At 42.4% G+C, this 18773-nt stretch overlaps 1 protein-coding gene across 3 annotated transcripts in view; it reads right to left on the reverse strand.

Annotated features, from left to right (window-relative positions):
* Positions 1-948: 948 nt before the first annotated feature.
* The window catches only part of LOC311503823 (NACHT, LRR and PYD domains-containing protein 12-like), a 32208-nt gene continuing 14383 nt past the window's right edge, over positions 949-18773 (reverse strand). For all 3 annotated transcript variants that reach the window (XM_084566709.1, XM_084566707.1, XM_084566708.1), the window contains 5 exons: positions 17047-17223; positions 16575-16748; positions 16221-16394; positions 15855-16013; positions 949-3660 (listed from right to left, as the gene is read on the reverse strand). In XM_084566709.1, the coding sequence (XP_084422835.1) occupies positions 2310-3660; positions 15855-16013; positions 16221-16394; positions 16575-16748; positions 17047-17223 (2035 nt within the window). In that variant the 3' untranslated portion in view covers positions 949-2309. The remainder of the gene's footprint in view (positions 3661-15854; positions 16014-16220; positions 16395-16574; positions 16749-17046; positions 17224-18773) is intronic.

Raw genomic sequence — 18773 nt, forward strand, 5'->3', positions numbered from 1 at the left:
ACTACAGAGTCTCTCATCATTAAAGATGGGTGCTAATATAATGTGCAGTGCCTACATGCTGTTGTGTCATCTGATGCCTCACAGGACAGACAGTGAACGCATGAGACCGCTGAAGATAAATTAATAATTTATCACCATTATGCAAGAGACTATTACAGAGGAGTTACCATGCAGATATAAAAAATGATCACTTCTGTTGTCTTTAACATTATATCCCTAATGTTATATAAATTACATCATATCAATTTTTACATGCATTAACTGGATACTCTCTCCTATTATTTATCAATCTATCAAACAAAAACAGCTTCCAATTATTTTATTATTATTATTATTATATGATCCCCTGATCCTCTCATGAGTTGGGAACCATATTTGTTCTTGCCCATAAACCCAGAGTTTCCACAGCCTCTAACAACTTGGGAAACCCTGTGATCCACCTCCAGATTGAACTGGAATTTACGCTTCTTTGAAGGTTCAGACATATAAGTATCTTGGAAGTGAATCAATCTGGGTAGTGTTTCATATGTCTTGTCTACTTGTCTACTTGTTTAAACGATTAAACGTGCCCACCTTGTCCAGGCAGCTCACTTTCTCCGTCGGATAGACGATCTTCCCACAGCGGGCGCACGGTGGGTTCATCCTCCAGACCTCCTCTGCTCTCCGGCGGTTAGATTCCACTTGTTATCCGGGAATGTAACGTTGTAAAGAAAGTTCCACAACGTCTACAATGTCTACCTGCGACGATGTGAACAAAGTGAAGCGGAAAAGCTGACAGAGAGAGCGGTCCGGCTCTTTACGCTTAGCGGAGCACCGTCCGGTCTGAAGGTTGGATGCTGCGTTGGGACTGATCACTTCATCTGAGACAGTAAGTAAGCTGCACTTAGCTCGCAGTAAACCGGAAATGATTTTTTACCTTCCCTCCAAAATTAAAGCACATTTTTAGACTTGATAGACTTTATTGAGCCACGCGGAAATTGCTTGGTCACAGTAGCTGAGTTGCACATAAAAATAACACTATTAAAAACAATAAAAATAAAAATAGATGTATTTGCTGCCATTGCATGTTATGTGCTTGAATTTATTCTGTTATTATTGATAAATTACATATGTGATGATAGCCTGTCTTGCTGAACAAAAAATAAAATATAATAATCATTATTACTAAGAACAAAAATACAAATACAGTATAATAATAATAATGCATCCACAGACAATTACACATGGCTTTATTCATAGCTCATATATGCTTTTTACAAATATATTATTCATCAGTTCTAATCTATTAATACGACCATCTTTTAGGTTGCTAGTACCTTTACTACTCTTTTAAATAAATTGCTGCATCATCTTTAAAAGTCAGAAAGTAGTTCACATTTCCCAAAACAAAAGGTGATGAACTGTTCAAATTATTTTCTATTCCGTCTGAGAAAGTTTCAGTAATTTTACAGTTATACATATCCTGCAACATACACTGATTGGCCATAGCATTATGACCACTTTCCTAATATTGTGTAGGTCTACCTTGTGCCTCCAAAACAGTTGTGGCATCAGAGAATGGACATGGGTCTTTCTAGGGTGTCCTGAGGTGTCTGGCAGTATTTTTAATCAGCATGAGACCCCGACCATTAACAAGCAAACGGCTCCCTCTGCTGCCTGATGTAGGTATAAACTCTATTACTGCAAAGGACTATTATTTCAAGATACACCAAGAACATATGAAAACATGTACAAAAAATAAACTTTATTATCCCAAGTAGTGAATGGCATGCCTGTAAGAACACTATTTATTTGATGAAGAAAGTGACTCTTTCACCTCAAATAGAACCAGCAATGAAATGAACCTGAAAGCAACGATCAGTCAATAAATTCATTCATTTATCTCTTTTAGAAGTCAGAGATATTTGATGAAAGCTGCACATTCAGCACCAAATTTCCAATGCTTTTTGGCATCTTCCTGAAGACCTGTGTCATGTGGACTTACATAACACCCTTCAAAATGTAAGGAACAAATGTCAGAAATGTGCAAAGTTCTGCTAAATGAATTTAATATAACTTAAGTTCAGTAACAAGTCTACACCTGACGCATTTCAATTATCTGTGCCTACCTACATAGGTGCATCTAACTTCTCCCTCTTTGTCTCAGTTCAGGAACCAGGGGGACTTCCAGAGCTTCCAGAGACATGTCCCCACCATGAGTCTCACTCCCTGGGTTCCTCCATGCCTTACACGAGATTCATACCATCATTTCTCTTCATCTCACAAACCAACATCTAGATAATCTGTATGTTCTACCTCTCTATTTAGTGTCAGTTAAACTCAAGTTGTTTACAGAGGAAAAGGTCAATCTCACGAAGAAACTCAATCATCTCTGAACTGGCAGGTTCACCTTTCTTCCTCACCGTGTCGATTACAAAACCGGCCTTGTCCCGTCTGTTTTGCATCTCGTCTGCTGCCTCCCTCTCAGAATCATTTAGCACCTTTCTCTCAAACAGTTTGTCAATGAGATTCTTGAGAACAGGTCCTGATATCCTGTCAATGAAGCCTTTCCGTATGTTCAACAGCGTCTTGTCTGGAGGAAGATTCAGAGTTCTTGCTCCGCCGGGGAAAAGACAAACTTCTCTCTCCCAAACACAGCAAGAGCTGTTCTCTTCTTTGAGACTCAAGGTAATATCTCTGAGGACTGCTTTTAAAATCACCTGGGACGATGTGAAGTAGTTTTCATAGAACTCATCATCAAATTCTATTTCTGTTGGTTGAACTTTAATCAAGTCATCCTCAGGAGCAGTGGACAGTGTATACACCTGCTTTGGGTGCAGTTTACAGTGTGGGGGTGCGTCTATGTATCTCTCCTCTTTAACTAATTTCTTCCTGGTGCGCAGCAAATCACGGAGCACGATGTTTCTTGGAAGCAGCAAAACACTGAGGAAGGATGTGACATCAGGATCATTAGGGGGGCTGTAGAAAAGCAGAACCAAGGCTTGGACTGGGTCAGGGGGAGAGTCTTCATCCTTGACATTACCAAAACCAGAGAGCCCTGTGATGTTTATAATAACATGAGTTTCTGTTATCTTATGAGGGCGGATAAACTCCATGCCCTCATCATTCACATGAGCCACTGACAGGAAGTGACATCCCCCAGTTGAGCAGATCTCACAGTGCGGGAGATGAAGCTGACACACAGACTGTTGCGGACATTTGATGTCAAACAGGGGTCCTGCAGGCTTCTTGTGATGTTGGGCAAGCAGCTTCCTGTTCCAGGGAGTGATACTATAAACCACTTCCCCTTCTCCCTTCATGTCAAACAGCAGGTCAGTCAATCTGCACTGGTACAGGCCTGGACAGGAACACTGAAACCTGAAGGTCTCTTCGTTTTCATCAGCGGTGATGTCAGGCATGAACGTCTCAAAGCTGGTTTTTAACTCCATCGCAGGTAAGCTTGCAGCTCGTGTGAAGGTGTTGTCAGAAGTTATCTGACTCAGCGAGGGAAGGCTGTAAGAACGAGGTAAGCTGCTGTAGCCTTTTCTACTCTGGAGGTGAGAGTGGGTTGGCAGAGCGTCTGTGACTGAGCAGTTCACCGCTATAACAGATTCATCAGTCTCCACCAGACCAGAGTTACCAGAGTTATTTAAAGTGAAGCCACCGTCATGTAGGTCCTCTCTGTTTGGAAGACAAAAAGCAGTTTCTGATAAGAGAAGCAGAAACGTATGTAAACTCAGACTCAGCAGCAGCAGTTTGGAACAACTTATTAAATTCTTTTACACCCAAAAAGTAATTTAAATAACAATCAAACCCTATTTCAGAGTGGACAGTTGGGGGCCTATGGTGTTTTATTTAGTGCCATTAAAAGACTTTCTGTCTGCAGCCTCTGATCGAGTTTTGAGCTTTCATTAGAAAGCTTTGAATCATTAGTAAGTGGACCCATGAGCTCAAAGAGTTATTTAAATGATCAAAATCAACATGAGCTAAAAGCTTTAAGCTATTTTGAAAAGCTGCTAATTGCTATAATAATATTCTCTTACTTTGCATCTGAGGGTCCAAGTTCTCTACTAAATTCTGGAGGTCTTTCTTTGGACCAGTCACTCCCAATGGACAGACAGCTAGATACTGACTCTGTTCTCTGTCTGTGGTACTGACCACTGCAAAAGCAAATATTTATTTTTATTCTCATCAATCACTGATAGATTCTATAAGAGTAATTCAAGAAGCTGTTAATAAACAAACTAGACATATTCAAGGGTGTTTACATCCAAACTGGACTAGAGTGTAGGGATTTATACACACTCCTCTTTTTAGGAGCTCAAATGTAATTAGACAAATTAACCTAATCATAAGTAATTTTGAATACTTTATCCAGAATGATTTACAAGCAATGATCAATTGCAATGGAAGAATTGACCAAATAATGAGGGTCCTCCTCACTCCTGCAGCTTCAGTTGGTTTTTTGTGGGTCTTCTTGCTTTTGATTTTGTCTTTAGCAAGTAAAATGCAGCCTGATCAGGATGATATCACATGACTGACTCAACCTGTGCTGAACATTTCAATTCTTTACCTTCAAAAACTCCTGGGTTTCTTAGAAAGAATATAAACACTGGTGATGCTCATGAACCACACTGACCCCACCGTGTTTACAGATGACACTGTATACTGCGCATCATGTATTTGCTCTAGTGAAGTCTTCTCTTTATAGTAGACTTGGGGTGGCTATATCTCTGTAGGTAGAGCAGGTTGTCCAAGAATTTGAGCAAGACACTGAACCGCCAGTTGCTCCCAGTACTTGGCACTGGTGTGTGAATGTGTGTGTAAAGCACTTTGAGCACCAATAGGTAGAAAAGCACTATATAAAAACAACAGACCATTTATCATTTACTTGGATAATGACACGCTTCCTGGTTCATTAACAAAGACCACGCCTTCATTGAAGAAAATGGGAGATCCTATTTACGATTATGGTAAGGAAAGATTTGGTGTTGCTGAGAAAAGTTAGAAACTAGAGGGAGAGGTAGTTAGATCTAGGCGCCAGAAAGAAATCGATAGACTCATCCAAGAGTGGAGACTGCTTAAGAGACAGTGGAGGAAAACTACAGAGGAGGAAAAGAAAAGTATTGATTGCTTACAGGCAGATGTAAGGAGCGGTTGGCAGCGTTAAGAATGGAAAAAGGAAAGAGTGTGCTAGAATAGCAATGATCCATTTAGATTTGTGAAGTTACCAGTAAAATAGCCTCATGGTACCAAAACAGAAGCTTGAGGAGTATTTGGAGGAGGTGCATAAAGATAGGGAAAGCTTTAGAGAGATGGCACTCCCCTTCTACTGGTGAAATAAGTAGTCAGTGTGATGACAGCCCACCAATGTAGAATACTTCAAGAAGTGGTAAGATGCGCAAGAGCCTCTTCAGCCCCGGGACCTAATGGAGTCCCCTACCGGTTGTATAAGAGTGCACCAGATGTGCTGAGATTCCTATGGAAATCGATGAAGTCGATGAATGTAGTATGGAATAAACAGGTTATCCCCAAGGCATGGCGCAGGGCAGGGGGGAATTTTATTCCCAACGAGAGGGATTCACTGGAGATAAATCAGTTTAGACCGATCAGTCTACTCAGTGTTGAGGGGAAGATTTTCTTCAGTGTTCTAGCACAGAGGCTGTCCAGTTACTTGGAAAACAATAGACTAATTGATACGTTGTGCAAAACGCTGGGATCCCCGGCTTTTCCAGTGTTTAGAGCACACCAGTATGATTTGGCACCAAATTCAGTTCGGAGAGAATGCTTTTGGGTCAGTACCAAATAGTCTGCAATGGGAAACCTTTGACTCCACTAGCTTTTACAGTGCCAATGGAAGTCATTATTAGTAGGGGTATGCCGATACATCGATTATTAGATTCATCGCGATGCGACACTTGACGATTCGATACTTGACGATTCGATAACGATTCCTAAATGTTCAAAAATATTTTAACAATTATTTTTCATAATGCGGGGCCACATAATGCGAGACCGAGAGAAAGCAGAGATCCACGAATGAAGCCACGAGCTGCCGCAAGCAGGAATCCAGTTATGAGTTATCAGTTATAGTTACGGTTAGCAGGTGGTTAGTTTTGGTTTGGATCTTCTAGCGGTCATGAGTTAGGTGTGCGTTACTCTGCCAAGTGAGGTTCAGTATCACTGCGTTACTCGCAGAAGAAAACATCCATTTGTGTCTGTGATTAATGAACTAAATTTTAAAATGTGGTCAGTTTTTTTTTGTCTTTAGACTGGCTCTAGGTGGAAACAAATTAAGAGCATTTCTGGTTTCTCTGAGATGAGAATGGCGCTTCACTCATCCACTTACTTGGCAGAGAAACGAAACTGATCCACGAGTAGTGGTTATGAGTCGGTTAAGTTTATTTTCTCTACCGGCCGAGTGAGTGAGTGGCTGCTGACTCTAGGTTAAGCACTGATGGACGAGCAGCAGTTATGAGTCGGTTAAGTTTTGTTTCTATGCGTATTGTGCGTAAGTGAATGAGTGGCTGAGTGCCTTAGTTTGTGCTGCTTGCTAGTGGTCACGTACGTTACGTTTCTCTGCTGAGTGAGATGTAAGATGTTTGAAAGGTGCCGTTTGTTGATTATATACAGTTGAAACCAGTTTACATGCATTGTGTTAAAAGACACATAAACCTTTTTTCCTCACTGTCTGAAGTTAAATCAGACTAAACCTCTCCTGTGTTTTAGGTCAGTTATGATTACTAAAATTATTTCTATTTGCTAAATGCCACAATAATGAGAGAGATAATTTTTTATTACTTTTTTCAAAGTCAGAAGTTTACATACACAAAGATTACTATGTCTTTAAACAATGAAGGCAAGCTCTGATGATGATGTCATGGCTTTGGAAGCTTCTGATAGGTTAACAGACAACATTTGAGTTAATTGGAGGCACACCTGTGGATGTATTTTAAGGCTACACCTCAAACACACTGCTTCCTTGTTTGACATCATGGGAAAATCTAAAGAAATCAGCCAAGATATCAGGAAGAGAATTGTGGTGCTCTACAAGTCTGGTTCATCCTTGGGTACAATTTCCAGATATTGAAGGTTCCACGTTCATCTGTTCAAACAATTATACGCAAGTATAAACACCATGGGAATGTCCAACCATCATACCGCTCAGGAAGGAGACGGGTTCAATGTCCCAGAGATGAACGTGTTTTGGTCCGAAACGTGCGAATCAACCCCAGAACAAAAGCTAAAGACCTTGTCAGGATGATGACTGAAGCTGGTAAGAGAGTGTCATTCTCCACAGTGAAACGAGTCCTGTACCGACATGGACTGAAAGGCCACTCAGCGAAGAAGAAGCCATTACTCCAAAAGCAACATAAAAAAGACAGATTACAGTTTGCAAATACACACAGGGACAAAGACCTCAATTTTTGGAAACATGTCCTGTGATCTGATGAAACTAAAGTGGAACTGTTTGGCCATATTGACCATCGTTACATTTGGAGGAAAAAGGGGGAAGCTTGTAAGCCTGAGAACACCATCCCAACTGTGAAGTATGAGGGTGGTAGCATCATGTTGTGGGGCTGTTTTGCCGCAGGAGAAACTGGTGCACTTCATAAAATAGATGGCATCATGAGGAAAGAACATTATGTGGAAATATTGAAGCAACATCTCAAGACATCAGTCAGGAAGTTAAAGCTTTGGCGCAAATGGGTCTTCCAAATGGACAATGACCCTAAGCATACTGCCAAAGTAGTTACAAAGTGGCTTAAGGACAACAAAATTAATGTTTTGGAGTGGCCATCACAAAGCCCCGATCTCAATCCCATAGAAAATTTGTGGGCAGATCTGAAAAGGCGTGTACGAGCGAGGTGGCCCACAACCCTGACTCAGTTACACAAGTTCTGTCAGGAGGAATGGACCAGAATTCCAGCAGACTATTGTGAGAAGCTTGTGGAAGGATACCCAAAGTCATACAGTTTAAAAGCAATGCTACCAAATACTAAGGAAATGTATGTAAACTTCTGACTTTGAAGAAAGTAATAAAAAATTCTCTAAGAAATTCTCTCTCTCATTATTGTGGCATTTAGCAAATAGAAATATTTTTGGTAATCCTAACTGACCTAAAACAGGAGAGGTTTAGTCTGATTTAACTTCAGACAGTGAGGAAAAAAGGTTTATGTGTCTTTTAACACAGTGTATGTAAACATCTGGTTTCAGCTGTAGTAGTCAAATGTGGTAGGACTCAGCTGAGCTAGTTAAACAGACGTCTAGATTCATGATTCTTGAGTCGTCTTTGATGGCCAGTTATATGAGCCGGATCCGAATGTTTTTCCACCACTAATAATAACTAAATGACAGGAACACATGCTAATTGTTAGTTTGTTTGTTTTGTAAAAAAAAAACAAAAAAACTGCTAGTACAGAAATCTGTGAAAAGCACTAAGGATTTTGGTTAAAAGAATTATTATTTATTTCTAAAGGCACTTAATGTTATTGTTTTCCTGAAAATGTGGAATTCATTCCACCGAAGTAAATGTTTTGTACTGTTAATAGAGAATTATATTTTTTGAAACGTATTGCTTTTGATACAGCAAATGTTTTGCACTTAAGGAAAGTAACTGGCAATCTTTATTTGTTGTGAATAAGAGCAGCTTTTTGTTGTATAAGCCACTGCTAAAGACACACCATTTTCCTGTTGGTTCCAAAGGTTAGGTTTGGGGACAAGGAAGTAACCTTACTCCTAAAGAGAAAGTTACTTATGCGCAGGCACATCTTAGGGTTAGGGTTAGTTGGATCATTTGGTGGTTTGAGTAAAAGATAATGGAGATACATTTGTTTGGTTACTTTTAGTAATGGATACTGACAAATATCTTGTTTAAAAGTATGAAGTAGCCAGAGTGAGAAAAATAGAAATCCTGAATGGGGAAAAAAAGATGTATCAAAATCGTGATAATGGTTGAATAATCGAATTGTAGCACCCTGAGTCGTCCCGCGGTATGGGAGTCAATTTCACAGTTGGTAACGTGATAGGGACAGGATAGAGCAAATAATCAACGGAAGCGGGCGGGAGCGGGACGGAGCCGGAGCCGGAGCCGGAGATTAAATTAAAAAATGACGCTGCAATGCGGTGAGTGTGCCCAAAAATTGTGGGGCATTTCGCTTTAGAAAAGAGAACCAATTACAACACACAATACGTTTGTTAGCCTATCAGAGCAAGACAAAGCAGCTGCCCTGTTCACAAGTTAATCAGTCAGCTTCAGTGACTACACAACATTGGTAGCGGGACGGGATTTGGGAGTCTTTCTCTCGGGATTTTGCGGGACAAGATGTTTTTGGGGGGGCAGTCACGTGATCGGGATATGACGGGAATATTTTTGTGGGCTCGGGTTGGGATGGGAGCAACAATTTACTCCCGTGTCACCCTCTACTCCCCAGCAAGGCTGTCTCTCTGTAACCGTCTTGCAGTCGATTCTGTACTTACTATAGTACATGTATCGACTCCTTGCTGCAAGTAAAACTTTAGAACGAGACTCCAGTGACTCTGTTATTCTTCATAAAAGAATTTCCATAACAAGAAGCCAGTGAAGAGTTTGGGGAGATTGTATGACGCAAGTCTCAGTGATAAAGAGCAGTTTGAGGGGTTGAGGCAGGAAATGATTCAAGGAATATTTATGGTGTTTGCAATTTGGCTTATTGCCCCTGCTAATGTGGTCGCTGACAGTGTATGAGGTTCCTCTTTCAAAGATAGAAAAGTTAGAAAGGACGATTAATTCCTTTAGCAGAAAATGACTCGGTGTCCCACGCTGCTTAAGCAGTGCAACCTTGTATGGGAAAGGCATATTGGAGCTCACAGTATTTAGTCTAACAGAGGAGTTTAAGTGTGTTAAGGTTAGACTGGAATAAGAATAAGAATAAGAAAAACCTTTATTTGTCCCGCAATGGGAAAATTGCAGTTTGCAACAGCATACAGAAAGGGCAGGACAAAAATAACAAGAATAAAAAGAGTAGCATATAAAAGATAAACAATGAAATAGAATAGGATAAAAAAATTGCACAGATTGAATTGTAAAATATTGCACAGACCAGGTGTAACTGGGTTTTGAAGTTTTTACACCTCGTGGTGTATACTATTGCACATATATCAGGAGTGTTTGTTGTGGAGCCTAACAGCAGCAGGAAGGAAAGACCTTCTGTATCTTTCCTTCACACATCGAGGGTGAAGCAGTCTGTCACTGAAGCTGCTCCTCAGTTCTGTCAGGTCACCATGCAGGGGGTTGGACTCATTGTTCAGAATGGATGACACTTTAGCCAGGACTCTCCTGTCACCCACCTCCCTCACTGAGTCCAAAGGGCAGCCCAAGACAGAGCTGGACTTCCTGATGAAAATAATCCAGCTTCTTCCTCTCCCATTCTGTGATGCCACTATTCCAGCAGACCACTCCGTACAGGATGGCTGATGCCACTACAGAGTCACAGAAGGTCTTCAGGAGCGCCCCTTTCACTCCAAAAGACCTCAGTCTCCTCAGAAGGTACAGCCTGCTCTGTACCTTCTTGTAGAGTGCATCAGTGTGGTGAGTCCAGTCCAGCTTGATGTTGAGGTGATGTTGAGTACACCCAGGTACTAATAAAAGTCCACTTGCTCAATGTCCATTCCCTGGATGTTCACTGGTGAGGGGAGGGCAGAACAGCGTCTGTGAAAATCCACCACCATCTCCTTGGTTTTCTCCACGTTGAAAAGGAGGTGGTTTAGCTGACACCAGTCCACAAAGTTCTCCGTCAGTCCTCTGTACTCTGCATCAGCATCGTCTCTGATGAGGCCGACAATCATAGAGTCGTCAGAGAACTTCTGCAGTACACAGCTGTCGGTGTTGTGTCTGAAGTCTGCTGTGAAGAGGGTGAAAAGAAAGGGGGCCAGGACAGTCCCCTGAGGGGGCACCCGTGCTGCTGGTGAGCAGCTCAGACACACAGTTCCTGTTTCTCACAAACTGTGGTCGGTTTGTGAGGTAGTCCAGGATCCATGTAGACAGCTGGTGGTACACATCTATCCTCTCCAGTTTGTCCCTCAGAATCACTGGCTGGATGGTGTTGAACGCACTTGAGAAAACAAAAAAGGTGATTCTCACAGTGCTGCCGTGCTTTTCCAGGTGAGGCAAATTGCCTACTGTCCTAAATACCGATGATGCCATCTCTGAACGAGTTTCGTGGCAGATAATGCGTTATTTAGAGGCTGCGCCTCGGTGCCCTGATCACTCCCGCTATATGGATATACGCTGGTCAAATTATCTCCTGAACATGAATGTGTATGATTGAATGTGTATCGTCTGATGAGCCAGAGGTGTGAGGAGGGTTTAAGCCAGGTGTCAGCAAGTGAGGGACCAGCTGCATGGGGGGGGGGGGGGGTTGCTTGATCAAACCTATTGAAATGTATATCCAAAAAAGGTTCAAAAAAGGCAACTGGACTTGTAGAGTTTTTTGAGAAGACGTTTCACCACTCATCCGAGTAGCTTCTTCGGTTCTGAAGTTCCGAACTACTGAAATGTAGCTGTAGATTGTTGACCCACTGCCGATCCCCCTCAACCTGTGCATGGGCTGTTTTGTAGCCCGAAATGGTTTCCAGGCTTCTCCACACCCGTCTGATGTTCTGCTGCTGCAGCTGCTCCTCCATCTTCCTCCTGTAGCTGGCCTTTCCCTTGCTGATCTTCCTTCTCAGCTCCTTCTGTACAGCCCTCAGCTCCTCCTTATTCCCTGATCTGAAAGCTCTCTTCTTCTCCTTCAGCAGAGCTTTAATATCAGGGTTAATCCATGGCTTGTTCTTTGAGAAGCGCCGTACCACCCTAGAGGGAACAGTGTTCTCAAAGCAGAAGTTTATGTAGTCTGTTACGCAGTCTGTCATAGCATTGATGTCCTCCCCATGTGGATCACAGAGTTCAATGTCCTTGCTACAGAGTTGTGCTTTAACAGTGCAGTTTGTAGGTTTACACCACCTCACATTCACGAACACAGCCAGGCCTCCTCCTTTCCCCTTACTGGTGTCCGCTGTTCTGTCCACCCAAGGTGAAAGTTGTCCAGCATAACAGTGGCGTCCGGGATGCTCGGTGTAAGCCAGGTCTTCGTGAACAGAAGGATGCTGCTCTCTCTGTTCTCCCGTTGGTGTCGCGTTAACACGGCCAGCTCGTCCGTCTTGCTGGGGAGAACAGGTCTGAAGCGTCTCTTCTTTTCGTAACGTTTTCTGCATGACATCCACGGCGGCTCTTACGAATTAGCTCTGGGGGGGATCTCGTGTCTGTCCCGAGGGAATACTACAGCACTACACAGCGCGATCAGCTGTTCCCTCCTGTAAACAAAGCACACGCGGGCCGCTTCGTGCATTGTTACGCTGGCCGGTCTGGATATTGTTAAAAATAGAGACTCCCAATAAGAACTACAAAAGTGCAGTGCTGTCTTAAAAGGTATATACGAAGTAATCTCCACCAAAAGGGAAGCAAAAAGTGAAATAAATTAGAAAAAAAAGAGAGCTCGAGTAAGAGCTGTTGCAAACAGCTGCCGGCTTCATCCAGCGCCAGAAGCGAAAATGACTCTCTCAGTCAATGGATCCAGTGGTTAGGAGTGCAGCACCCACGGTTAAAACAGGGAGGAAGTGGAAACCAAAAGAGGTAGTACAGCAAGCACAGGCAGCCCTCAGGCATAGGGATATCATAGGCCACATACAGAAAGGGTGTTGTGGCCTAGGGCTGTGTGCAGGGAAACCTTTGTGGAGCAAGGCATAAGAAGTAGAAAAGAGAAATGGTAAATGGCCTTGCTTTTATATAGCGCTTTTCTACCTATTGGTACTCAAAGTGCTTTACAGTCACAGAGACATCTACCCATTCGCTCACACAAGCACTCACACATTCACACACCAGTGTCTGCCAATTGTGTTCTTGTGTATGTACACTTGTGTATGCCACATTCTGACAGGTTTATAGGGTTAGTCTTTCCCAAGGGCAATACACCTGGCGTCACGGCCAGGTGCTGAAATATTTAGCACCTACAATTGAAGAAAAATGATCAGAAGTAAATTCCTTAGCTGCTAACAAAGAGAATAGACACATCATGTTTATATGTGAGGGAGAAAAGGCTAGACCAGGGGTGCCCACACAGAAAGGCTTGCGAGCTACTTTTACAGTGACCAAGTCAAAGTGATAGATTGTTAGATGTTAGACTAACATCTAAAACATTTTTTTCAATGGCACGCGATCTACTCGCACTACCTTCGAGATTTACCGGTCTATCACGATCGACTTAATGGGCACCCCGGGGCTAGACCATTGAGGATCAGGCGGAGGTAGTCTATGTCGTTGAACTTACTGTCCCGTGGGAAGATAGAGTTAAGGAGGCTAATGAGCACAAGAGACATAAGTATGCAGAGTTGGCAGCAGAGGCAGATCAGCAAGATTGGAGGGCCCGTGCGCAGCCAGTGGAGGTGGGTTGCAGTGAATTAGTGGCAGTCCACCATTGCTCTCCTAAATGAGCTGGGCATATGTGGAAAAAGCCAGAGAGTTGCAATAAGCAACACGTCCCTGGCAGCAGGCGTTGACTTGGCCAGGTACAGTATCTGGTGTCTTTTTGTTGGTCGGTACCTGGTCAGCTGGGCTGCTAGCCTGGTGGTCAGTTTTCAGCTGGACTGGGCTTCTAAATGTGTTTTACCTGGGTTCTTGGCACAAGGGATTGTACCATCGTATCCTGTCTATGAATGATGCAGGGAAGTTTATTGATGGACAGAACCTGAGGGAAATAGATGGAGGGAGGAGAGGGGTTGAGGGGATGGGTGAAAGGGGTTGAAGGGAAGTGGTGAGAGGGAAATGTGGAGATGGATCGTGGTCTTCAAATGTGACAAAATTAGACTTCAGATGGGAGCATGTTTCAGGAAGCTTTAGCTCCTGGTTCCTGAAAAGAGTTTCTATTCTATTCAGTTTAACTTGATATAGTGTTGATAAGAAATTATCTTAAAATGCCTTACAGACCCAAGAAAACAGTGACACTGGCAAAGAAAAACTAGCTCTGATCAAGATGAAACCCAGCACATATGGACGGACCAGTCTGTTTGAGGCCAGACAGATTTGTAAGGACAAGGGGTTCTTCTCATGCCAACTGGGAAACCATTGTCCAAATATGCAATGTGGCTGAGTTTTGCTTGGCTTTGCTTGGCAGTGGACGCAGTGTGAATCGTGAAGAATTGCCAGAGAAGTACTCTGACATGTCCAAATGGAGGGTTAGATGAGAGGGGGTCGCCGTTAGAGGTGAACATCTAAAGCCAAGTGAAATAATACATAAGACTTTGGCTAGTTCATGGATGAGGAATGGGAAATGTAGGGTAAGCACTTCCAGTGGGCAGTTTGATGGAAATAAAGCTGCTGGGTGATTAATGTCTAATGTTGAAGAAGTCGGGGTACGGAATGGGGATGAACTATAACCATTTATGACCCCAAGAAGTTGCTGTGGTATGGCTTCTAGAGGACAGAAGAAGGATGAGGATCCAAGATTGCGCTGGTCAGTTAGAGGCAAACTGCTACTTGCTGTAGCGGTTTCAGGAAAGACTCGCTGCAAGTGGTGTTAAGGATGATTAAGTCATGGAGGGAAGAAATACTGGAGATGTTGACAGGAGTGAGAGGTAACACATGACCTTGTGAGATGTGAATGTCGACACAGAGATGGCTAATAAGGTAAGGGGGCTGTTGTTTAGAGCATCTATATGGAATCACAACAGGATGGTGGGAGTCATGACATGAGGGAGGGCAGGATTCTTTAGAACATCCAATGTTGGCACCAGCAAAAGGAAAAGAAGGTGTCAGTTAGTCCAGGAGGAAATGAGAGCAGTGGAGGAGGAGGAGAGACTCTCCAGGACAGCAGGAACAAGGCAACAGGGAGCATGGTCAGGAGTGAATCGAGAGGAGCGTGACCTGGGCTGAACTTTGGAAAGCTGAGAGGATGAAGTTTCTTAACCAGGCAGTGCTTCCCAGCCCAGGTGGCATCACCAACATGTCCACCGTGCTCCATCCATGGAACCCTAGAGCACATTCTGAGCAGCTGCGCGAAGGCACTGGGACACAGATGGCAGTGTGATCAGATCCTTTTTTTTCCTTGCCACCGTCGCCTTCAGGCTTGCTCTGGGGCTTTCAGGCTGGGTTTTTTTTAAAGCGTCTTGAGACGATTTGTATTGTTACTGACACTATATAAATAAAACTGAATTGAACTGAATCCTTAAGAGCATAGATGAAGCCATATGTGCAGGATTGTCTTGGTAAAAAGAAAGCATGGAATTGTATTGGGTTTGGCGAGCTGGATTTTTCATAGGCAAAGCTTTGACAGCACGGACTGTTTGGGTAACTGTGTTGATCTGATCTCAAGTTTGAGACGACATGAGTGAAGCGGGGGCTGATAGGAGCGGCTGATGTGGTTGATTGACATAAGTTTGTGGTGGCTAAGGATGTTGAAGGGCTCTAAAATGAGATTATTTTATGTACCTGTGTTTATTTGGCTGGTTGTTGTGAAGTAGTTTTTTTGTTCCACATAATGGATCCTGAGATCAATCACCACTGTTGTCTCCTGTGGACATCCAGGCAGTTTTATGATGCTAAGCTCCCCAGAGTGTTATTTTTTCTGATTTGGTCAAATCTACATTCCTGGTTTCTCTTCCATGTATTTGATTTCACGTGTACTGAGAGCTCATATGAAGACCCATTTGAGGTGCACAGCAACAGTTTCCCAATGCAAACACCAGTCTTGGAAATAATTCCAGACTGTTAAACATGCAATAAATGTATATATGAAAATGGATGAGGTTCAGTTATGGATTAAAGGTGTAAGATCTACAACAATAAAAGTCAGTGGACTGACCTCAGAGTCGCCAGACTACAGTGTGGACTCTCTTGAATCACTCCTGAATCCTGCAGCACATTTCCTCTCAGATCCAGCTCTCTCAGATGGGAGGGCTTGGACTTCAGAGATGAGACCAGAGAATCATAGCTGTTCTCTGACCAACTGCAGCTCATCAATCTAAAAAAAAAGTATAGTTTAAATATTAATAGTTCTAAATATTGTGAGGTGTGCGGTCCTTTCAGCAGCTGTGGTTCATAGAGAATGGAGCACAATGGATCCATGGATCACAGCAGGTTTCACTCCAAATCAAATGTGACTGAATGATGATGAAACAGCAGGACGTTCAGACACTAAACACACCTCAAACAAGAAAAGTGAACTGACCTCAGAGTCTCCAGTCTACAGTGAGGACTCTCCACAAGACATAACAGCTGCCTCAGTCCTGAATCCTGAATCTTGTTTTCACCCAGGTCCAGATGTTTCAGATGGGTGGGGTTGGACTTCAGAGCTGAGACCAGGGAATCACAGCTGATCTTTGACAACTTACATTGAAACAATCTGAATAAAGAACAAAGGGTGTCCGTTCAGAATACAAAGCTCCTTCTTGAAATCATTCAGTGTTTCATAATCTTCTCGGAGCTGAAGGAGGTCAGCTTCACTTTATTAGGAAGATCCTCAGTGTGGATCAGTGGAATATCAGCACTATGTCTGCGGTGTAGTGTCACCATGTTGTCTGACCTCAGAGTCTCCAGGCTACATTGTGGAATCTCCAGAAAGCCACACAGCTGCTTCACTCCTGAATCCTGCAGACTGTTGTAACTCAGGTCTAGATGTTTCAGATGGGAGGGGTTGGACTTCAAAGCTGAGACCAGATAATCACAGCTGAACTTTGACAAACTGCAGTAAATTGACCTGAATAAAGAATAAAAGATGTAGATAAAATCATGAATAATGAATAATTCAGTCAGATGTGTTCAGGGTTTAAATGTGCAACTCAACATTAATGTGTCCTAACAGCCTTTAAGCTTCATCAGCTTACAGTTAGTAACAACTAACAGTGGCCATTTTCTACAGTTTCTGCTAAAAAACCCTCATCTTGAACAAAATGACATTTACAGATTTAAGGAGGAAAGGTCTGGATGAATATAAATTAGCTTCAGTTGATAATTAAACATATCAGATCTACAATACTAACAGTCAGTGAACTAACCTCAGAGTCTCCAGTCTACAGTGTGGACTCTCTAGGAAATTACACAGCTGCTTCACTCCTGAATCTTTCAGTTTGTTGTTGTAACTCAGGTCCAGATGTTTCAGATGGGAGGGGTTGGACTTCAGAGCTGAGACCAGAGAATAACAGCAGATCTCAGACAAACTGCAGTCCATCAATCTGAACAAAAAAAAATAAAAGATTTAGATAAAACAGTCAATAATGTAATCAACTGTGTCCTAATCAATGTGTCGTAAAAACATGTACAGCAGTGGTTCCCAATCTGGGGTAGAGTGACGTAGGGGTAAGAGTTGATTCTGAGCTCTGCCTGATCACATTTTGAAACTGAAAAAAACGGATAACGAGTTGTTTTCTAATAGGGCTGGGCGATTAATTGAATTTCGATTTCGATTTTGGCTTCCCTCGATCATGAAAATATGATAATTGCAATAAGACGATCATTCTGCCGCACGCCATGTCTTGTGTGGTAAATGCAGCGAACCCTTCCATCTCCACCTGTGCGCTCTGCTCTGCCCCCGCCGGGAAAAAAAAAGTGTAGAAGAAGACGATAGAAGATGGCAGAAAGGCAGCCTTTGGTTGGGAAGAAAGGTTAAGCGAAATCTGCGGCGTGGAAACACTTTGGTTTCAAGGAGTCTGACTCGGTACAAACTAAGATATTGTGCAAGATATGTCACGCTACTAAGGTTGCCAACCGTCCCTTAAAAAACGGAATCGTCCCGTATTTACAAACAAAACTATGTGTCTCGTATTGAGCTGTCACGGGACGCACTTTGTCCCGTATTACTGTGAAAATAAAAAATATTGTGTAAAATGTCAATGGTTTAAGGAATAACCAGGCGCTTTATATGAACATTTACAGTAAATTTATTCCCAGGCCGTCTCCTGCTCTGTGACCAATGAGCTGACAGCGGAAATCCCGCTCACCTCATTGGTCTAGGTACTGTTGCTTGCAAATCTTGTATTAAAAATAAATTGTTGAAAAAAAAAATTCACCACGCTGGCGATGCCAATGTCTGGCATATTGTTTATTTTTTATTTGTACATATTATTTAATTAACTTTATTAATATATTTTTCTTGTTTTTCAGTTCAAACTTATTGTGTTAAAAGAAATACCAGAGTTAAAAGTTCAATAAATGCTTGTTCTCAAATCAATGAATAATCGTCTTTAATATTGAGTGATTATGATTTTTGCCATAATCGAGCAGCCCTATTTTCTCATTTTCTGATTCACCACCTAAATGAAAAATCAAAAGACTGTTTTTCATGTGAGTGAAGTATGTTAATAGCTAGATTGTAGGACAACTGACTTTGAAGCTATGTATCAGTTTGCTGTTAATGTAGCTAGTGCTAGGTCACCTAAATAAGAAAGACACCGATTCCCTGAAATGTCTGTGATTGGTGGGCAGGTGCAAATCTCCTGATGATATAGCTATTTCCCCCCAGAAACAAGCAAATCTCGTTCTTGATTGGGTCTTTAAATTATGTCGTCAACAATTCTGATAACTTTCTGTCATTTGAGCTGTCAAATCATCAGTCTGAGGTAAACTAGGTTGCCCGGCTAACCGCCAAAAATGGATAAATGGCTAAAACGGATAGATTGCCCTTCCAGAGAGACCTCAACTGCTACCACCAGTCAGGCTCACAGACATTTATTTTTCTAGCTGCTACAAGTGCTTGAAAGTATGGGGTACATGGCTGGAGGTCAAA

The sequence above is a fragment of the Chelon labrosus genome, assembly GCF_963514085.1.
Source record: "Chelon labrosus genome assembly, chromosome: 18".
NCBI classification, from domain to species: Eukaryota; Metazoa; Chordata; class Actinopteri; order Mugiliformes; family Mugilidae; genus Chelon; species Chelon labrosus.